This window comes from Thunnus maccoyii, chromosome 2 (genome assembly GCF_910596095.1).
Source record: "Thunnus maccoyii chromosome 2, fThuMac1.1, whole genome shotgun sequence".
NCBI classification, from domain to species: Eukaryota; Metazoa; Chordata; class Actinopteri; order Scombriformes; family Scombridae; genus Thunnus; species Thunnus maccoyii.
The window spans coordinates 20,243,294-20,266,598 of record NC_056534.1 but is presented as its reverse complement, the minus strand read 5'-3'; the positions used below and the strand labels follow the sequence as shown (position 1 = coordinate 20,266,598).

The window sequence follows — 23,305 nt, the reverse complement described above, 5'->3', positions numbered from 1 at the left end:
TTATTTTTGACAACAGTCAAGTCTTTATTGATCATTAGTGGTTCCATTGGAGACACCAGACAACAGCAACAAAAACAGAGCGGCATAGAAACATTACATTTACCAAGAAAACACCCTGAATCAATCAAATCAAATAAAAACAGCTTTAAACGATTTTCAGCAAAGTTTCAAAGAGCAGCTGAAGCCCTTTTACAGCAGTGGGTTGAGCATGACATCACAACAAAGATCTATTTCTGGCATGAGTGATTGGCAAAAAACTATTACACACATCATAAATTCTTCACTGTGAAATTCTGTTATGCAGGTAGAGCGATCTAGGAATTCATTTTGCAGCCAACAGCTGTTTCTGTGTTTGTTTCAACTGCTCATCTACTTTAGTTGTTTCACACTTTATATTGACACGTTTGCATATAGTATCTAATGGTGGAGAGGAAGTTGCATTGCTTTTATTGAAGTTCACAGTAATGTGTAAAAAATAATATGTTTTTGAACATGGTAACAGGTGGCTCTATCCACAGTGAATATGTTTTCAAAGCAAACATTTATATAAGAATATGTTTGTGCTGTTGAATACTAGTGTGCCTCGAATACAATTTAAGTGTTCCTCCATTGTAACAATAAACCACAAGTAGTGTAACACCTAAAGATGTGTCCATGCAATATGTATAACTGATCCACTTGAGCCACATTGAAACAAATATTGCAAAGATGTTGAATACCAGATGCAGGAGGAACCTGTTATTTCTACAGCTGTCCACCACATGGGTGGAGAGGAGCACCATGTCTGAGCAGACTCATATAGTAACACGTGGGGTGTGAGGAAGAGTAAGGAGGAAATCATGCTCATGGAGAAGGAGATAACAACATTATGACATAACACTGGGGTTATATTTGGGTGCTTGGAGGGGGTCCAACACCAGATCTGTGTGTGTGCATGCGTGTGTGTGTGTATGTGTGTGAGTGAGTGGCCCGATCATGAGTCTGTGGGTTTGACTTGTTCTGATAGTAAATCACACTCTTCTTGTACATTTAAGTATAAATGTGCTTCTTCTCAGTGAGCATGGACTCAAGGCAAACTGATAAAATCATAATGGTCTATAAAGAGCATGTCACCATTGTACCAAAAAATGCAAAGGTATTCATCCATGCCAGTGTGCTCACACTCTCAGTCATACACATACACTCACACACACTCAAGAGGTGAAACCCCACAACAACCACACTTTGGGCAGAAGTGTCAAGTGTTCAACCAAGGCTGGTGATGTTAGAGCGACCACCAGGGGGTGCTACAATACGGTGACCAGATCGACGAGGGACGTTGTCATCAGTCTGTGCCCCTGTGAAACAAAGGCAAAATTATGCAAAAATTACTTCAAATACTAGATATAAAATTTTTCCAATATACATGTAACACATCTGGTTATTTATGTTTCATTTAACATACTAAAAGCTTCAAAGGATTCAATGGATTTTAAAACTTATACAAAATATATTATCTCTGTTACCTGATAGGCTGAAGTTGGACTGGTGAAGATTGCGTATTGGTGGTGGCTGGTGAGAGGTGGGTGATGTTTTGGCCGACGGCGCAGGTGTGATGTATTTGGGTGTAGGAATGACATCATACACAGGCCCATCATACATCCCACGAATAACACCTTGCTTGCCCTTAACCTGAACATAAAACACACAGAAACACACAACAAGCAAACTTATTTGTCATTCTCAAACAACAAAATGGTTCGTAACCCACTAGTGACCATAATACAGGATAACCCGGCTTATTTGTTTTGCTGGAATCTATAACTGTGGAAATTAGGATTTGCTGTGAAATATACATTTTTAAATTACCAGCATAGGTGGATAGCATGGTAAAACACAAACATATTACTTGTGTGATTAAATGTTGGTGTATACATTGTTTTCATAATTTATAGATATAAGTGATGTATAGTTATCTTTTAGTTTCTAACAAAAAGTGAAACTGCATTCTACAGTTTCCCTACCATAACAATGCACACAAAGAAAGAGCGTGGCAACTTTGATTTTTGGGTATCTATAAATCTTTTAAGCTTGTCTGCTTCCTGGCGAAATGTTTGTTAAATATCTATATGATTCACTTTTCTAGTTATTTAATTCCTATTTTCTCATATTCCTTATGTCAGGCATTCAATGCCTTTCTCCATAACCGACCAAACCAAATAAACTGACAAATATTTAGACATGGAAGTCTGGGTTTTGTCTAATATTTTTGAAGACAGTTGAGAAAAGCAACAGTGCAATAATTGGTAACTTAACACTGGATCTTTCAAGGGCAGATATTTTTAAATGTCACATTTCTAACACTGCTTTAGAAATGTGTTTAAAACCGTTCATGTACTGTACCTGGTTCCTGAACTTAATGCGCTGGTAAGCATAGTCTGGGAAGGGCTTGCGGGGAATAAATCGACCAGTACCCTGCTGTGCCTGCAGCTTTCCTTCCTCATATACCACCCGACCTTGACTCAACACCAGCACTGGTCCCCCATGGCACTCCAGGCCCTCAAAGATGTTGTATTCTGAAGCCTGTGTGGAGAGGGATGAAAAAGAGGGAGTCAAGCAGGAGGACAAAAGAGAGCTCTCACATCTTCCCCCACAATTTAGAAAAGTGATACCCTATACTGTCTGAGCCCACTGTGCTATTTCAGCAAAGCATTGTATCAGAAAGCATAATAGATGCAGGAAAATGCAGCAGTTGAAGAGATGGGGGATGAATAAGTGAGAGGCTCGGGGCATATAGAAAGGAGTGACAATGTGAATACAGGGGGATGGGTAGAGAGATGGTAGCACAGAATGGGTGAGGGGTGAAGGCGGATTATAACCTAAAGCCGGCACGAGTCTGGATTAGGGTCTTTGAGAGTGGCAGAGTGGACTGAATACATTAACCACTGTCTAATATCTTCTGTATTATCTCTGTATTGTCTCACAACGATCAAAGCAAATTTTGATCGTTCTGAGGCCATTCTCCTAAGTCTATATGCATCATTTTGTGTCTTGAAATTTAAGGGATATTTAAATAGTAAAAAATCACAGCAACAAAGAAAACCTTCATATTTTTTCACTTACCTGTATAGGCATCAAGCCATGCAGATAGTTTTGGTTTTATTTGTCCAGGTTTTTAGATATCTGTCTCAATACACAAGGGGGTGAATGGAGTGCTAAAAGTATTAAACGAAAGTGTCCCGATAATCTGCTGTCTTCATAGTAAACTTCTTTCACTGGAGCTGCTTTCTTTAGTAGAAATGTATTCTTTTTGAGTGTCATTTGAAATGGATTCCATGTCTTTTTTGCAATTCAAAAAAACAAAAACATTGCTTTAGGGTGGTAGTAGAAATGTCAGACCAGAGCAAACCTCAAACCTAAGCAAAAAGAAATCCCAAAATATCTGCTACATATCACTTCAGGTAAATGAGAAAATTAATATTTTTTGTATTTTGGGTAAACTGCTCCTTTAAAGATAAATCTCATATTCTCTTGTCAAATAACATTTCAGCTTTCTTTAATATACCACATACCGCAATATTAATAACCAGTGTTTTTGTATGTGCATGTCGCGGGGGGCGGCTGTGGCTCAGGAGGTAGAGCGGGTCGTCCTCTAATCGGAAGATCGGCGGTTCGATTCCTGGCTCCTCCAGTCCACATGCCGATGTGTCCTTGGGCAAGATACTTAACCCCAAAATTGCTCCTGATGGCTGTGCCATCAGTGTATGAATGTGTGTGAATGCTTAGCTTCCTCTGATGGGCAGGTTGGGACCTTGCATGGTAGCCCCTGTACCCATTCAGCGTATGAATGTGTGTGAATGGGTGAATGTGATTCGTAGTGTAAAAAGCGCTTTGAGTGGTTGGAAGACTAGAAAGGCGCTATACAAGTACAGTCCATTTACCATTTACCATGTCATGTATTATTCTGGTTCCACCACACCCCTGCAGTATTGCATCATACTGCGCACAATAATGCCAGGCTTGACTGAATATCACTCCAACTTAAAGGTACATTTCAGATTTCTCTTCACCTCTTGTGATTTTTCACTTGATTTTTATCCTATTTCACTCTCTACTGCCCCCCTGTCTTTAATGTGCTTCTGTTCCCTCAACAACAGATGCAGTATTAGAAGATTAGTTTATTTATTTGTTTGTTAGTCTTTCTGTTCTCGTTAACAGTTTACCAATCCTTACTGTTCTATCTTCCCCCAACCCTATTTCCCTTTGTCCTCACCGACTGCTGGAGTTTGGAAGTGATGGTTTTGATGTTCTCAGGGTCCCAGATGACAATGTCAGCATCAGAGCCCACTGCTATCCGGCCCTTGCGTGGGTATAGGTTGAAGATTTTTGCAGCGTTGGTAGATGTCACTGCCACAAACTGGTTCTCATCCATCTTCCCCATGGCCTGACAAACAGAGAAGTGGGTGTTTAGCATGGTAGACAAAACCATCAGGCTAACATGAAGAGAGTATATAATATAAAGAGTACACTCACAGCTACACACAGGACACACGCACATATTCTTAGTGCTCACCACAGCCTTGTCCCAGACGAAACCCATTCTCTCCTCCACTCCATTGGTTCCCTCTGGGATCAGAGTGAAGTCATCTTTACCAATTGCTTTCTGAGAAATGCTGTATGCACAGTGAGCGCTGCCCACCACCTGTAGGTCCCCACTGCATCAAACCATAACACAAAAACATAAGCATACTTTTAAGACTAGCGATTAACCTGATAAATGTTATATAATCCTTGCAGATTGTTATCTTAAACTATGTAATACAGGCAGCTTAATCTTTGTGATCAGATGATTAATTTCAGGATATTTGGCTGCAACAATCTGTTAAAAACAGTATTCACACCCTCCTGTAGAAATAATGGTCAACACAGGACAAAAAAGACATTCCTACTATTAGCCACCAGGTGTCCTCATTGAGCATGTGTGTTAAAATACAAGTCATGTAGAGGGCCTGAGGCAGACACGCCAGCCAGCTGAACCAGTCAGAATGATGCAACGCAGCTGTAGTACCAGTCCCTGAAGCCTTAACTATATCACATAAAGACTGCATTATCAAAAAGCCATCAGCACATACTCACCTCACCTCAATACATACAAGAGGCTGAATTTAACTGATAAGGAGGGATCTTTATCATAATTCTCATCTAGATCTAAATGACCCTTCATTCATTTGTTAATTACAGTGATCACTCCATGATAGTAGGCTGTGGGATCATTGCCCCAATGCCATAACTGTGCTTATTATGGAAATAATGGAAATGTAAAGAAAAAAGTGTTGTTCTTTTGTTCGTGTCTCTGAAAAAGAACCTAAAAATACACCCTGTCGCTTCAGCGGAAGCTCAAAGACAACAGCAGTATCACACCACTGGTGTGACAGCACGGACCCGCCTTGAGAAGCTGGAGTTGCAGATGAAGGGTGGAGGAGAAGAGAGGACTGAGGAGTGAGGAGTGAGGAGGAGGAGGAGGATGAGGAGGAGGAGGAAGAAGAGGAGGAGGGAGGTACTTGGTAGCCAAGGCAACAGATGAAGAAGGATTCTAGTTCCTGTGCTATTTATGGAATCGGGGACAGTCAAAAGCGTACTGCAGGAAGTTCTGTGCATTCTGTATGTTTGAGGTGAGACCTAAAGTGGGGCTGATCTGGTCCACTTTATCCATTGCTTCTGGCACTATGATACTCATGAATAACAATTTAACTTACTATTAATAATGTATGTAACTTATATATGATTAAAGTGACTACCAAATGAGTTTGTAGCCCTTTACCAATTATCTAGTCTCCCTGCCCCTCTTCTCTTTATGCATACACTTTCATCTTCTCTCCATCTGTTTTACTTTTTCACTAAAATGAGTTTGACATGGTGCATTATATTAGCGGTTGTTTGTGGTATGAATACCAAACTAATAACTAAGGGGCCAAACAATGAGGATTAGATCCTTGCAGGTGTCTCCTTTGGTGTCATCCAACTGATTTACATTTCACATTGTGCAGAGGTCAAAGCTAAATTAAGATTTTCATCTGTCTTCACTCTGCACGAATATGAAAATGTTGCAGTGTTCATGAAATAGACTGTGGGTTACATATTTTGTAATACTTCTCAGAACATTATCAACCACACCCTGTAAAACATTAGAATCTTGCATTTAAGATGACTTTAGTGTATTTACTCATTTGGCATCATATGCATCCACAAAGGTTAAAAGTCATACCAGGACAGAAGTGTGTTGAGATGGTCTGGGGTTGTGGGGTCAGGACTCAAAGGTGGAGAGGTCACATAAGCCGCTGCTTTGGCCCAGTTCTTGCTCCAATAGTGAGAACCATCAGTGGCCAGGCTGGCTGTAATTGGCTCCCCAAAAACCACAGAACCTGAACATGACGATAGTAGGACATTTCAGTTCAGACTGTGAAAAGCTGTGAAAAGTCAAAGAGTCAGTAAAACATAATCATGCACACACAGAAATACTGAGAACCTGATGAGCATGAGCTAGAAATGGGGTGACAAGAAAGAGAGGCTGACCTTTCCGCCGGGCCTGGGTAATAGTGTCGGCTGCGCTTTTACTCATCACCTTGGTGATGTAGACAGGACAGTTGACACGGTTACCGAGGGTGATGGCACGGAACACCGCCTCAGCCTCTAGCTGCATTGAGAGGAAGTAAAGAGGAGTTAAAACCTATACGACAATAAATTGATGGATGAATGGATAATGAAAATTGAATTACCTCTTCAGGACGACTCAGGGGATGGCCTTCAGGTCCGGTGATTCCCATCCCGAGGATTTTTCTCTGTTCCTGAAACACAAATGAAAATAACTGCAATAACACCATCAGCATTACATACCTGTCAAGTCATGTTCTACACATGGGACTCAATCAAAGAAAATAAAGTGTGCATTGCAATCCTATATACCAGTACACTGTTGGCAGCTCTTGCTGGCTTCAACTGCTCTGCTTCTGACAGCACTGTTAAGAGCACAATGAAACTGGGATGAACACTGTACCCCCACTCGTTTCCTCTTTTTCTTTTTTATTTAACAGTTTGTTCTCAAGGGGGTTATGCCTCTGTTTTTTACCACCTATCTCCCTATTTCCATTACAGTTAGGTTAACAAGTCTATTATTATCATTAATCAGCACTCCCATTATCATTCATTACTCTCATTTATCTTCACATACATCATGGTTTTCACCATAATTGTCCCTCTAATCAGGACCATCATCTCCACGATCACCACTACCACTTTTCATCACTGCTGTCAACATTATCAGCACCTTCAACCGCACCATCTTAATCACCATTACATCATCATCATTAGTGTAATAACAGTCAACAGCAATGGTGACCAGCCTAGGAAAAAACTGTCCTTTCCTATCCTCAGTAGCTGCAGTAGCAGCAGCAGCATTAATCCTCTCTCTCTGAGAGCAAGAGAGTTATGTAACTAGAATATCTCTTAACAGCAGTGGAGATCGCAGGGAACTATAAAGGGAAAAGACTGGTGGTGGATTTAGTTCATCCATAGTTTATATTCTTAATTATATCACCACAGTAAATAGCTGTGGCCAGCTCACAGGCAGGTTGTGATAGTGCAAGAGACTGGTTGCCACTACGAGACAAAAATGGAGGGGTTGGGTTGCACTTACCTGAGCAATCAGGTCTCCATTTTCAGCATGAACTAACACCACAGCACCTAGCTTCTTCAGGAAGGAGAGAGCCTCATATAGCTGAGGGAGAGATGACAAAACAAGAGTTTAAAAGTGGGATGAAAAGAGCAGGATGACACATACTGTATTAGTGTAGTATTAGTGTATTATTGCAAATAGTGATTATGAGATATACCTGTGAGTCTGTCATCTGGTACAAATCCTTATAAGCCATGTAGAGTTGGAAGGAGTTGATACCTGACAACAGTAGAAATGAGTAACTTCAATTATCCATCGCAGAAAGCATGCAGAGCTTGTTTATGTCGAGCATCTGCGCCAAGAATTACAACTTTCAAACAGCTGCCTTGGCTCAGCCTCTGAACTGTTTTGTAGCTGGACCCAAAAGAAAAGTGATTTTTTACTTTAAACAGATTACAAGCAAATTTTATACTCTGCCACCATGACAGCAGCCCAATGAGAACAATGGATTTCCACTATAAGAGGATTCAGCACTAGGCTAAATTGTTTCTAAATCTGTCCCTCTTGTTTTTGCACATTGGGTCCAAAACAGGGACAAACAAGACACTGAAACAAGAATTACAGCAATCACCAAAGCTCTAAGATATAATGTAATAACTAGAGATTGGTGTACCTTTCTCTTGCACCAGTAGCTCCAACTCATCTTTAACAGTCTCATTCCATTCGGGGATGTCAACGTGCAGGGAGTAGTCACAAGATGCCTTCTTATCTGCAGCCTCCTGCCAGCGCTCAAACGCCTCCAGCAGGCTGTCCCCAGGCTGGGGGGTCACATGGTCAACTGAGAAGTGGGAAGGGTTAATATGGAAAGAGTGCGACTTGAATGCATATGTGGTTATAGTATTGTAGCGCATATATGCTACATGCACTCACTGATCATGGTTGTGCCCCCAGCAAGTGCAGCCTTGGTGCCCTGGAGGAAATCATCAACAGGCTGTGTGCCCAGGAAAGGCTTCATCAGACAGGTGTTGACATCTATTCCCCCTGGTATCACCATGCGGCCATTAGCCTCGATCACCGTGACCCCCCCTGGAACAATCAGATTCTCCCCCACCTGCCTACCGAGTATAAAATACATGTAAAGATAAAGAGGTGGATGAAAGGGAATCGAAAAGCACAGACGATGAGGTGCAGAGATGATGGGGAAAGATGTAGTGCAGGAAAACACATGGGTGTGGATGACAGTGGTTTGTGAAGGATGCAGAGTTGGGAAAGGGAATAAAGGGAATATAGAAGTAAAATCATTATTGGCTGCAAAATATTCTTAATACTGAAATCTATATTTTCATGCTTCTGCAACTCTTTGACATAACAAGCATCTTGTATACGCACTTGATGAGGCCATCTTCGATGTAGACATCTGCGTAAAGAGACTGGTCATCATTGACCACACGCCCTCCTTTAATCAATAGCCTTTCACTCTGTAGGGGAGAGGCACAGAGAGAAGAGGAGAGAGAACAGGGGGCGGGCTGAATTCAGTCCTAACATTTTGATATATTGCACAGTTAGTTATGTATTAGATTACCTTATAGCAATATTATGACAGTGCAGTGGATGAGGGTGGATGGAAATGCATAGCCACACAAGTGCTTTGCATGGGCGGGGTCTCTCAAAGCTAATATTAATGTTATACGACTTCCTCTCTTCAATGCATTAATTGCATATTGGATTAGATTGTCAGTGCAATCAAATACTGAATATTTACAAGCACAGCAATAAATCAAGCACAATTTCTTTCCTAGGCACTATTATCCACACCCTCTATCACCATGGAGGATGCCTGGCAACAGCATGAGGAGGATGTTATGTCTCCATGGTAACCTGTGATCATCCATGGTTGGAGATGAAGGCAGCTGACAGTCCTGCTGAATGTTCAGCATCTATATCCATAAGAATGCTTAAAAATAAAAATAATAAATCCAGTGAAATGCATTATTTTCTGTCTACACCATGAAATTGAATGCTTAGTTATAATGATTGTATGTTGCATTTGGCTTCATTTCGCACCTAATAATAGCCTACCATTGAATGATAAAGTAAAGCTTTCTGCAGAATGCATGTTTTAAAGATGAAAAAGGATTCACCTTTGCACAAACCCAGTCTCACACCTCTGCTGTTTTATGCCAGACATTGTTTTCTGTGCGATTCCCGGTTCGCCCGTCACATAAATAGAGTTAATCTCCTTGACAGGCGGCGAGATTACACAACACTGTCCAACCCACCGGCGAGAATACGCGCTCGATTTGACACACAAACAGAGAGAATTGCCACCTCTGTGTCATGGGTGTGCCATTGCTTATAGGGGAAACAGTAGAGGGGCCTTCTGCTCTTTGCCGCCTCACTAAGAATTTAATCCCATCTGCCGGCATTGGCAGCAGGGATTTGTAGACAAGCGGACAGCTTCTCCGATCAACGCTGAACAGGCCGGGTCTCTTACCGTCAGATGGGGGATGCTGTTCTTCCCCTGGTAACTCGTCCCAGACATACTCTCTCCGTCACTCTACCCCCTGGCAGTCAACTCAGAAACGGGTTGCGGTGACTCCGGCGCCCTGCGCTACGCTCTAGTGCCCTTTGTCTCCCCCGATGCGTGTGGGTTATTGTTTCCGCATGCGTGTGTGAGGTAGAGAGCGATGAATCCGCCGCCGTACGGCTGCGTCAGGATGCGTGGAGCGCGCACAGCGAAGGACAGGTGACTATACTTTGCGTGCGTGCGTGCATGTGCGCGTGCGCGAGTCTGCGAGAGAGTCTGCTTGGTGGCGTTCACGGCACCGATACAGATTCTGTAGACACGAGCGCCCTCACACCCCCTTCCATACGCGCACACATGTAAACAGCTCACATGAGAACACAATAACAATACAGGGAGGGATGACGTCTGTCGCTGTCCAGTTCAGCACCACAGACTAAAATGATCTCGACGTGTTTATGCATTTGCATGATTTTGGAGAGTCTTAAAGCTACGTAGACGTAAACCAAAATAGCCAAACTGCAATGCAGCACATAAGTGCATCATGTATGCAGACTGAGGCATTTGTCTCAGAATAACAACTCCCGAGGGGGAGAAATAGGCGCTTTTACAAAACGAGGACAAAACACAATATTTTTGCTTTTTAAAAAGAAATAATTCAAATCTGTATGCTTTTAATCGATATATAATGGTTATTTATTTCTCTATGGTCAGTAGTTCTTAGACAGCTGTTGGCTTAGCATTTTTCGTCATTTCACTTAATATTTAACTTTAATTGACACATGTAGCTATATAGGGAAGCCTGTTTCATAAACAGGCACATGCTGATTTCAACCAAAAGCCATACAGATAGAGAGGGAGAGAAAGCCAAGAACCGTCACTCTTACCTTCCCATTTGGGCTTTCGTTTCCCGATGAATATATGACCTCAACACCGGGGCGTCGGTCGTCTCTCTCCCCGGGTGAGTTGGTCAGTGACTCCTCCCGGGCCTCGCTGGGCATCTTGCCGGTGGGGTCACCAGTGTCTAAAACCCTCTCCTGGCTCCTGCTTCTCGGGGTGCGGCTCCCTTTCCTCCCCACCGCGTAGTTATCGAAGTCTATGGTCTTGCTTTCAAACGCGCCCTCCACGGAGCTGAACATGCCGTATGTTTTCCGCTGGTTCGGCCCGGTGGTGATGGGCCCCGCCAGGTAGACCGGTAGCTCATCCTCCCGGTTCCACTGCCTTCTGCAGTCCGACATTATGTCTTCCACCAGAGAAGGAGGCTTTCCCAAACCTGAAGAGATGGAGACAGCAGACTCGCTTGTTTTACGTCTAACCAGGTCACCGACAGTCCCGCCTCTCCCGCGCTCTTATTCGATGGTGTGAACTATGAAAAGCAGCTCTCTCCAGGCTGCCTCTTCACTCAAACACATACATATAAACACACGCGCGCGCGCACACACACACACACAAAGAAACGATGCAGTGCTCCAATTTTAATAGGAGAGGTATATTAGTGTGAACCAGTTAAGCTCCACAAGAGAATAATTTGTTACCACACGTTCAAACATACCCACAAATAAAATAGAAGCTTGTCTGGATTTTTGCCTCCCTCTTTGTCTTTGTCTCTCTACCATCCCCTCGTTCTCTCTTTCCTTTTAAAGTAGGGGTGCTGTGCGTGCTGAACAGGTTACAACATCAGTGGATTAAACCAGTATGTGTCATCTTTTAACCCACATCTGGAGGGATAGACAGATTGGTAAATGGTCTGCTGTGCCACAATCAGACTTGACTGCTGGTGTCATGGGGGCTGGTCTCTCGCCTTATTGTGGGCATTGAATAAGAACTGCGGCCCAGGTAGGTCTCCAGCCCGCAGCAGGAGTTTTCATCTCCACTGGGCCGTGTGCTGCACTGTAAAAAAAAAAAAAAAAATCATAAAAAAATGGTAAAAAGTCTGGCAGCAAACGTTGCCAAACACTTACCGTCAAATAACAGTAAAAAACATTTAGTTATTCTACAGAGATTTATTTTAAAAATACGGATATTTACTTTGGACATTGGTATCTAATGGTATCTTGAGAGCTTTAGGCTTTTATTTTATGTGATTATCCAGTCTATTTACAGTAAATCCCTGGCAAATGTTGGTTTTATACTGTACAAAAAAATAAGATCATGTTATAATAGTTTACAAAAACATAATTTTAATAATCATTACTTTATATAAACATTATTTGACAGTAATTACAAGCAACTCTCCAGTATATTTACAGGCTTTTCCCATTAATGTATGGGGTATACATTATATAAACACTTTTTGACAGTAATTAAAATCAACTCTCCAATATATTTATGGGCTTTTCTCATTAATGTATTAGGTTTAGTTTATATAAACATTATTTGATAGTATTTTAAAGCAACTATCCAATATATCTACATACATTTCCCCATTAATGTATGAGCTTAACTTTATATAAACATTATTTGACAGTAATTACAAGCAGCTCTCCAATATATTTACAGGCTTTGCCCATAAATGTATGGGGTTTACTTCATATGAACATTATTTTACAGTAATTGCAAGCAACTCCCCAATATATCTACAGACATTTCACATTAATGTATGGGGTTCTGAATGTACAAAAACCAGAGGGTCTATGTAAAAGTACCATTATATCAACTTCTTTAACACTGAATCATTATATACATTTTTCTACTGCCATTTTACAATCCATTCAATGCAGATCCCCATTTGAGGTGTATGAGATTTCAAGATGTTTAATAATGTATCATAAAATTACCTTTTACTGCTTGCTTTACAAAGTAATTCACTATTTTTACAGTGTTATCCTTAAAGTTTCAGAATTAATGAACCAATAAACAGCCATACTGAATTATTATGTGGGTCTGAAGCTGATCAACCCAATAAGAGCTAAAACAGAATACTTAAATAGAATGTATTTATTTTTTTCTCATTCAGATTACTTCAACAGACATCAATGGAAGCAAAAACAGTTTTGTACATTTTATCAGTACAATGTCTTGCATGTTGCATTATAGCAAAAGGGAAACTACAGCCAATTTAGAAATTCATACATGTTATTCCCATGCTCTAAGATGGTTCAAAATGTTAGTGAACATAAACAAATCTCTCCCAAATCCAAAAATTATTTTTCTAAAATCCAAATTTGTGATGTCATCTGTTAATGTCTGGAGCTTTTCCAAAAACAATGAATTGAGAAAGATGTTAAAGATGACACTGAGAACACTCAGGGGGATGTTCTGAGTATACAGTAGGGTTGGGCTGATGGGCAATGCCATCGTCCATCGCCAATGGCTGACAGTCATCAACCACTGAGCCTCCACCATCGTAACATCGTGATTTAAAAGCCCCCCCATTGTCTGTACATCTTTTGCGTGGATTAAATTACTCTTATTGGCTTTTTACTCACGGAGCTTTTATTGCACTTACAGTAATGCAACGACTGTAGTTGTCATCAACTCGAGTACTTCACGTGGTTCACTGTCTCTCCTCTGCTCCGCTCAGAGGACACACACTCACACATGCAAGGATCGCCACCTGTGGTGAAACAGACAAGAGGAGAGAAACTTAGTGCAACCATAAATGACAGCAAAATGCAGTAATTTATCCCACCCGATATCATTGTCCATCACAATATTTCAATATGCCAATTCTGTAGACATCGCCCAACCCTAGTATACAGGTACATTTTCTTTTTCAGATATGAAAGGTCACCATAGAATAAAGCTTATTTGGGTATTTAAAAATTACTACGAAATTAGTTTCACATTCATTGTCTATGAAGCAGCTCCAGACTTTATTCCGGATGGCATCAGAAATTTGAGTCTCACATCTCTGGTTTGTGGCTTTGGGAGGAAGTAGTTCATGTTCACAAATATCACAAGTGGGAGTTACACATGTGCAAGTCACAATCAAGTCTCAAGTCTTAACCTTAAAGGCTCAAGCAAGTCCTAAGTCACTGTATTTAGACTCAAGTAAGCCAAGTCAAGTCACTGCTAAACGTCAAGCAAGACAAGTCAATTAAGTCACAAGTCAAGTCACCATGAAAGAGGCGCTTAAAACACTAGAGAAAGGGGTACAATGGCAAGCCATGTCATGAGAAAACGGCACGTTAGTTAGTCTCTAACACTAGGCATGGCTACGGTTAAGATTCATAAATACCACTATTGGTTAGAGGTATAACAATTCTCCAAATCCATGGTTCAGTTCATATCTTGTTTTTTATTGTTGTTTTTTTTATAGATTAACTTTAAATTAATTAACTAAGTAAACAAAAATAAATAATCTGATCTAACTTGTTTTCCAGGATCTAGTGTTCATAATTTTGTATTTTATGCAGTATTACTGAGTGTGGATATGTTGAATGACTTCTGTCACCAGGTTGTGCCTTTGAGTAAGGTGAGAATTTTGAAGCAGAAGTAGTAGAAGAAGAGGAACTTCCTCCAGTTGCTGTTGTTAGCACAAAGCTAGTGGGTTTTAACAACAGCAAAAATATGCTGGTGGACTGTAAGCTACATATCATGCTTTGTTGTGGTTGTAAAGTGCACAAATAAAAAAAACTCCAAGTTATACTACAGCCCAGCATCGGCCTGAGTCTCTGCCTGCAACACATGACTATTTTGGTATATTTACTCGCCAAATGGAAAATCTATCCGCATTTGACGCTTGCACAACCAAACAGTATTCTATCTGATGATTACTTTTTTCTGCTGTGGATTGTGTAGACTAATACATCCATTCATTTAGAACACTGAAATTATTCAAACGTCAAGCATCATCAAGGAAAAATACCATCTTGTTTGCCTGATCTTGAAGGATTGCATTTGTCACACAGTTGACTGGAGAGAAGGAGAGACCATTCTGCCGTGGTTGAGTTACATTGACTTTGAACTAGTGAAGGACCTCGAACAGAATAATGAAGCTTTGTCATGAAAAGCTGTCAATTCATAAGCTTTCTTGTCTAAATCAAAAACGGTCTGGTAATATTAAGCTCAACTCAAGCTCAGCGCAGGTATAGGAAAATGCTTTCAACAAGCTTTGAGCTCAATTCTGTCTTGCAGTGTTTTCTAGGTCCTGTTAGACACTGTCTTTAAAGCCTGGGTTGCACACACTTCACTAGAAGTCACCCTATCATGTCTCAAAACGTAAACTGTTTATGCTCAATATCTACAGTAATGAAAATAGGCGATTCAGCTAAATAAAAACTGTCAAGTCTTTTCGAGTCATCTGCCTCAAGTCAAAGTCAAGTCGAGTCTTATCAGTGTTAGTCAAGCAAGTCGCAAATCCTCAAATTTGCAACTTGTGTCCAGTCATGCGACTTGAGTCCCCCACCCCTGACAAATATTGACTGAGCTTTCCTTGGCCATGGAAATAGGGGCTAAATTCAAAGACAGGAGCTAATTTCCTTCCAGAAACACACAAATAAGCTAATACATAATCAGTATTAACATACAGATGTGAATCTGCATACTAAAAAAAAGTCTCAAGTTCATATGGCAGATTGAAAGCCACCCACCTCCAATTCCAACAATGGCTGTGATCCTCTGCAATGAGCCTCAGCAAGCCTTGTCCTGAGAATACAAAAATAGAAAATATGTATCATGCACTTAGAAGTACCTGCACACCAACAGGTGGCAACGTTGTTGTGTGTATTTTTTTCAATGTACACACAATGTCAACTTTGCCTTCTATCCTCACAGCAGCGGCAGGGGGGAGCCATGAGGATGCAGCTCTAAAGGAGTGCAGTTTGCCACTTGAACAGAAGTTGAGCATGATCAAACCTAGCCTCTTTTAGTGCAGGGACATTAAGGGTTTAAAAAGGTCTGAAATTAAGGTTGGGGCCAGAACAAGCTGTTCTTTAAATATGTTCTACAAAATCTTAAAACCATTTGTAAAACTGACTGGTATCCTCTGTTGGGATGCTTAATTTAGAGTGATGTAGTAGTCTCTACATTTGGAACCAGTTAAAACTCTGGTGCAGTATTTTGCACAATCTTTAGGCAAGAGAATGATTTTCAGTTTTTGACTTGCAATGCAGTGATTGAATTATGCAGAATATACAGTTTAAAATAAAAAAAAACAACAAACAACAAATATACACATTATATATAAAATAACATGATTAATCCCTATCATCAATACAGTGAAAATTCTCAAAATTACTGATCATCTAGCCTATCGATAGAAACTGAAATCTTGGTGCAGATGGCCAAAATTAGTTTAACATAATTATGTATGGATTTCTTTATTGTGAATATGTAGTTTATTTACATAGCAGTCAAAGTATGTATATCCATGCTTCACTGACGCCAAGGGTTGGGAGAAAACAGACTTGAAGCTTAAAAAGAAGAGAGCAGCAAAAAAGCAGGTCCATCTCCCGTGCAGCATATGCGCTACGGCTGTCACTTTGCTGCTAGTGCTCTGATTCTTTAGCCCTGCTTGAGTGAGAAGCTAACAGGTGACTCCATTTGTTGTGTGATAACGTTACTGTAAAGTAGTTGCTTCATACAAAGTCGGCAAACAGCCTTATCTTTATCAATAATTTTGCCATTGTTTGAGTAAAATCTAAAATGCTTACACACAGCGCTTCTGAGGTGCGTTAGTGTTGATATGATCCGAGTTCCCTCCAGTTTTCATTGCACTCTCTCTACCTAGCCCTATGTCATGCAATAGTTCCAGCGTGACAGTGCAGTATAGCCACTGATCTATATAATGAGTGAGCTAGTGCACACACCTGGTAAACAGACAATAGGTCTCGGTCATGCAGTGTAGCACCCAGAAGCAGTTCCTTAAACTCCACTTGGCTTTCCCCTGGCTGAGAACACCCTCCTGCAGGGTGGTGAGGCTGGGTATGACCATGGGGATGTTGAGGCCCGGAACCTTCCAATAACCATGCAGGCCGTATGTGAAGGTTGTGCCTGGGAAAACCATGCCAGCGATGCAAAACAACTCAGGAAGAGGCTGGGGGATGCAAAGTTCAAATAATTATCATGATTAAAATACTTATTTTATCAATAAATCTGTGACACATTGATATACTAACATTACATTAAAACATACATATTTTGAGGTGGTCTATTATTTTCCAAGTGTATTACAACTGTATTTCTAACCCCGAGCTTCTGCCGCCTGGTAAACGGTACCGCAGTCTCAAAGCCCTGACCAGTAGGCTCCAAGACAGGTTTTTCCACCAGACAACCAGGCTTATGAAAAATGAACACTAATTGCCTGTCTGCACATTACACACACACTCACACAGCAGTTTACACACACTACACTATACATATCACTACCAGACTGTAAATCTTACTGCATTGTGTTTCTTTTTTAAATGCTACATCGCTGTTACTGTGCTGCTATATTGCTATTTGATTGTTATTTTCGCTAGTTGTTGCTGCTGCAAAGTCGAAGAACACACACACCAACACTAACTTAGCTGGTAGGCAGCAGGTTACTGGTAATGTATTTAATAGCAGTAAATAGGAGCAGCTGGGCAGTCTAATGTTTCTTTAATTAATAGTATTAGTAACTTATCAAGCTAACTGGCTAAACTCATTAACACTAGCATACTAGCTTACACTCAAAGTCTTTCTCAGGTCACAACTTGCCACAGTCTTTTATTTAATGTTTGCAGGACAGAATAGGAGCTTAAACATGTAATTGGTCAACTGACAAATCTAACTTATTTAACATTACTATGACTGATGTGAGATTCTGATTCAAGGCTAACCCTAATAGCTTCATTAGGACTGGCATAACGTTACGTTATCTGACGCCACACAGACTTACTTAAAGCATACAAAGACGAGGCTGAAGTTGGCATCCGATTCACAGCTTCCGATTGGAATTTTACGGTCCACCTTAAAAAGGGCTATTTCACTGATTTTCTCTAATCCAGACAACAATAGACCAGGTCCACATCAAATACCACTATACTTAGACCTGTCAAACCTGGACTAAATTATCATGGAGACTCCAGAGAATCAATAAAACACAGTTTCTGATTTGTGAAACCTTTATTCTATTTGTGAAAATGCAAAAAAGGGCAATTTCACTGATTTTCTCTAATCCAGACCACATTAGACCAGGTCCACATCAAATACCACTATACTTAGACCTGTCAAACCTGGACTAAATTATCATGGATTCTCCAGAGAATCAATAAAACACAGTTTCAGATTTGTGAAACCTTTATTCTATTTGTGAAAATGGAAAAAAGGGCGATTATACTCCTTTTTTCGCATCCAGACCACATTAGACCAGGTCCACATCAAAAACCACTGTACTTAGACCTGTCAAATCTGGACTAGATTAACATGGAGAGATGTAACATGTCCAGACACAGAAATAAGCCTGCTGGAGCCATACCCTAATTCACCAGGAAGTCAGCCATTTTGAATTTAATTTCAATTTTTGTGCAGATTTTGCCATTTCCAGGCATTGTATTTTAACAAACTCCTCCTAGAGATTTAACCCCATCAACACAAAACACAGTTTTGTCAATGTCATCTAAAGACCTTTGTGATGAAAAATTATCAAAATCTTGAGTTTTAGCTGAACGCCCTTGCCGTGGCAATGCAGCGATGTTGATGTTTCGCCATAAAACAGGAAGCCCTTATAACTCCAACGTACATTGTCCAATGTGCCCCAAATTTCTCATGCTTCATGAGGTTCCCATCCTGAATACATCTATGTGTCAATATTGAGACATACTCATAGCGTCACCTACTGGTGACAGGAAGTTACATGTTCTGTACTTTTATGAGCTGTACTAAGCAGGATAAACAGATCCATCTGAAATTTGATTAGAAAAGCCTTAAGTCTTTGATGATTCCATATTGTGAAAATGGTGAGTTTTCACTGGATGCCTTTGCTGTGGTGGCGTGGCAAATTTCGATCACTGAACAAGTGTTACAACTTGACTCTGCATGATCAGATCTTTTCCAAATTTCCCATGCTTGATAAATGTTCTGGTCTGAGGGCAAGGATAGGCTCATATTGAGTCATAGTCATAGTGCCACCTACTGGCAACAGGAAGTCTTAAGCGCCACTCTTTTGCTAACTACTACTAGTAGGTTAGCCAGAAACACATAAAATTTGGTCAGCCAAGGTGTAAGACCTTGATAATGATAACTCCTGAAGCTTTTGAGTTTTCATCAAAAGTCGTTGCCATGGCAACACATCGTTCGCCACAATGTACGAAGCTGTTTTTAAGGGACTAGACATGCTTGAAAACTCACAAAATTTTGTATACACATGACAGGTCTTAAAATCTGTAATACTGTACAGGTGGTGGGCATGGGTGTGGCAGAATGGCTAGACAGCGCCCACTACAATATTTCAACACAGCAGCCCCAGTAGCAGGCAAAATAGTGGACAAAGGAAGTGATGTTTATCTCCTTCTTGCAATCTCTGAAAACAGCCTGGAGAAAAACTTGGTTTCAGGTCAGGTTGGTTGTGCCTGGTACATGGCATACACTGTAAATAAATCTGATCCACTAAATCTGTATTGTCACTGTGTTTTCTATAGGGAGCAGAAAGGATATAACAATAAAATTGTGAGGGATAGATGGAAAGGAGGGGCAGAGGAAAAGAGGGAGAGAAGAAGGAAGGACATAAAGAGTGAAGGAAAGGCAGTGAGAAATAATAGCAAAAAAGAAGTAAACAGGAAAAGCACAGAAAATTGGTGGGAAAAATAAAAGAAATTAGAAGGAAAAGGGAAGTATAAAGGGAAAAGTAAAATGACAGATAAAGAACAATAGGGACATTGTTGTGAAAAAATCTTCAAATGGGCCAATAAATCTTCAGGTCACCCACAACTTAGTATTAAACTCAAAACTTTAGAAGGGAAAGACTAAAAAAATACACTGGAAGCTGGTAGAGTTCAATGTGAATAGGTTTACTGTGCATATAAAAAGATACAGAGCAAACCGAGGCCTCCTTGTCCCGGAACGAAGAAAAAACCTGATGCAAAATCATAAAACCTCATATTATATACTTTTCATAACTCCTCCTATCGCGGAGCTTAGTTTCTAGTCTCTACCTCATTTTTAATTATATTCAACCATCTGGTCATTATTTCTGAGATTCATAAGTGACCTTGCCGCTTTGGTGATAATACAAGCGTGGCTTATCTTAAAAATTACTGTCTCAGCATCTTCCACCTTTTTCTCACACTAAAAATGGACCCGACGGCCTTTAATCATTTCACACAGAAAACCAAATTGCTATATCACATATTAGCCTTCTTGCTAACTTCCTGGGAACTGTCTCTTATTGGCATAATGCTATCTTTGCACTTTCACTGGCACATTCGTCATGGGAAGGCAGTTTTCCACCACAACATGGTGGAAGCTATGCATATGACCATGAGAAACGCAGGAACAGACAGTAAGACTGAAGGAAACTGAGACAGAAGTAGGACATTCAAACGACAGTTGGTCTGGAAAGGAGCAAGAGGATATCAGGAAGAAACAAAGATTGAGTTACATATAGAGGTTTTAGCAGTAGTTAAAGGGCTCCATAGGTACTTGAAACATTAGTAATAGTATTAGTTATATTAGGAATGCAACCAAAAGTTGTAGAAGTACTTTCAAGCAATAGTGACGGTAAGGGTATGGGAAACTGAGAAATACTACTTTTGACCCAAAGGCACACTCACAGACTCAAAAAGCAGGATCATTATGAAAAGAATTTACTTTGTCACCAGGCACAACACAGGACACCAACAGGTTAAACAGGTAAAAGGTTAATAATAATAATAATAATAATAATAATAATAATAATAATAATAATTTATTTATTTGTTTATATAGAACTTTAAAAACAAATGTTACAAAGTGCTTCACAAAGCAATAAAAATAAGGCAGTTAAGTTAAGGCAGGCAGGAAAAAGCAAAAAAAAAAAACTAGCGTAGACTCAGGCAAAACAAAATGGCTGCAACGCTATGACTAGAAGACATGATACACACTGTGGCAAATGACTAGGGTACTGTGCAGGTCTACAGTATAAACTCTTTGGATAATGAGGTAATGAGGATCATGACTGCAGGCAGGTGCAAGGTCAGGTGAATGGAAAAAGTAGGAACACAATAAGGACAACTGGTGGGCAGGGGGAGAAAAGCAGTCTGAAATGATGGAAAATGTTAGTGGACAGTCAATCAAATGTTGATAACTGTAACAAAGTATTGAAAGAAAGCTCTTTATAAAAATGTCTACATATATATATATATATATATATATATATATATGTATGTATGTATGTATGTATGTATGAAGAGCAAGAACACTAATGGCTGAATTATGGTACTTCTAACACAGGCCACAGCACAGGCTTTGGCAAAAGTGAGGAGACTAACATTGCCAGAAGCAGTGAGATCTGGACCTGGTCTAATGTGGTTTGGATGCCAAAAAAGGAGTGAAATCGCTGTTTTTTGCATTTTCACAAAAGGAGCAAAGGTTTCACGAATCAGAAACTGTGTTTTATTGATTCTCTGGGTTCTCTATGATAATCTAGTCCAGGTTTGACAGGTCTAAGTATAGTGGTTTCTGATCTGGACCTGGTCTAATGTGGTCTGGATTAAAGAAAATCAGTGAAATTGCCCTTTTTTGCATTTTCACAAATAAAATAAAGGTTTCACAAATCAGAAACTGTGTTTTATTGATTCTCTGGAGTCTCTGTGATAATTTAGTCCAGGTTTGACAGGTCTAAGTATAGTGGTTTCTGATGTGGACCTGGTCTAATGTGGTCTGGATGGGAGAAAATCAGTGAAATCGCCCTTTTTTACATTTTCACAAATAGAATAAAGGTTTCACAAATCTGAAACTGTGTTTTATTGATTCTCTGGAGTCTCCATGATAATTTAGTCCAGGTTTGACAGGTCTAAGTATAGTGGTTTCTGATCTAAGTATGTGGTCTGGATGGGAAAAAAAGCAGTGAAATCACCTTTTTTTCGCCCTATTTTCTCAAATAGAGTAAAGGGTTTGAGATCATTAAGAAAAAATAAGTAAACATGAATAAAACTCAAGATTATGATACCCTTTGACATTTCTTGTCATACTGGAGTATTAGTTTGTTTAGACTTTTTAATACTGAGCAGTTAAGCCCACAGCAAATAGGCAGAGATAGCAATAAGACTGAAAAGCAGTTTACCATGAGTAAGGGCAAAAAGAAAAATATGCTACAGTTAAAATGATCAAAATTTAGGACAATTTCAGTCTACTAATCATCCTCATTTCATTTCCCCACTATTTGTTACTTATTCACCTCATGAATTAGCTCGAAAATGACCGAACAACGCCATCTACAGGCGTTATGCCAATTTTAAGGTGGACTGGGAAATTCCAATCGGAGGCGGTGAATCGGATGCCAACTTCAGCCTCGTCATACAAAAAGGAAATGCTAACGTTAGCACTGCTGACTCCACATACATTTTAAAATTCTGACAATTATGCAACGTCAACGCTTTAGTTATGTCAAGTTGTAATTAACTTAGCATTGCTATCTTACTTTCTTTTTCTGCTGCCCTTGGTGTTAGCTCAACTCATGACAAGTTCAGTTCATATCTCTCTTTATATGAAACTTCACATGAAGAATAACAAAATGATTAAGGTACCTTACCTTTAGTGAAAGCTGAATGTGAATCATCATCCTCAAATCAACAGGCTTGGTAAATGACTTGCATGACTTTATTCAGAGAAATTGTCTCTCTGTAGTCGGCGTTTCAGACAGAGGTCAACAAAGTGCGCGTAAATTCAAACAATTGAATGTTGCGCAGTCATTGGATGAATCACGCCGGGCGGACCCGCCCCCAGAACTCAAACAATATCATTGGTCGAGATCATATCCCCACAGCCTGATTCATCCAATGATTGTACAACATTCATTTGAATCTGCGCGCACTTTGTTGATCTGTCTGAAGCAGAGACTATAGAGACATTTTCTATGTTTAAATTTATGGGGTTTTTTTACATCTTTACATCTTACATCCATGTCTTACATCCATTCACCCCCATATTACCCATATTATCAAAGTTCGAGCCTTGCTTGAACTGTTGAGTCCTAGCATCAAATCCCAGTCTTTCATACATCTCTCACTTATTGCTAAAAAAAA

At 40.1% G+C, this 23,305-nt stretch overlaps 1 protein-coding gene across 3 annotated transcripts; it reads right to left on the bottom strand.

Annotated features, from left to right (window-relative positions):
* Positions 1–22,933, bottom strand: crmp1 (collapsin response mediator protein 1). Of its 3 annotated transcripts, none has more exons than XM_042387949.1 (19): positions 22,813–22,933; positions 16,928–17,154; positions 15,710–15,764; positions 13,624–13,731; positions 11,728–12,065; positions 11,063–11,448; positions 9,041–9,129; positions 8,582–8,766; positions 8,325–8,489; positions 7,869–7,930; positions 7,673–7,753; positions 6,756–6,824; positions 6,553–6,673; positions 6,245–6,401; positions 4,553–4,694; positions 4,253–4,423; positions 2,383–2,562; positions 1,506–1,671; positions 1–1,337 (listed from the first exon to the last, which is right to left on the bottom strand). In XM_042387949.1, exons 5-19 carry the CDS (start codon positions 11,789–11,791, stop codon positions 1,246–1,248), a joined length of 2,130 nt encoding a protein of 709 aa, XP_042243883.1. In that variant the 5' UTR covers positions 11,792–12,065; positions 13,624–13,731; positions 15,710–15,764; positions 16,928–17,154; positions 22,813–22,933; the 3' UTR covers positions 1–1,245. The 3 variants fall into 3 exon arrangements, with proteins under 3 accessions (XP_042243883.1, XP_042243892.1, XP_042243901.1); XM_042387958.1 differs by having other exon boundaries at positions 11,892–12,065; XM_042387967.1 differs by lacking the exons at positions 11,063–11,448; positions 11,728–12,065; positions 13,624–13,731; ... (1 more) ...; positions 16,928–17,154; positions 22,813–22,933 and adding an exon at positions 10,146–11,035.
* Positions 22,934–23,305: the final 372 nt, after the last annotated feature.

What these genes read in the sequence shown, in the direction of transcription:
- crmp1 (XM_042387949.1), bottom strand. Translation starts at nt 11,791, where the DNA reads ATGGTAGAGAGACAAAGACAAAGAGGGAGGCAAAAATCCAGACAAGCT. An exon ending in ATCGAAGATGGCCTCATCAA is followed by an intron (nt 8,767 to 9,040) that starts GTGCGTATACAA and finishes TATACTCGGTAG; the next exon opens with GCAGGTGGGGGAGAATCTGA. An exon ending in CCCTGAGTCGTCCTGAAGAG is followed by an intron (nt 6,674 to 6,755) that starts GTAATTCAATTT and finishes CTCTCAATGCAG; the next exon opens with CTAGAGGCTGAGGCGGTGTT.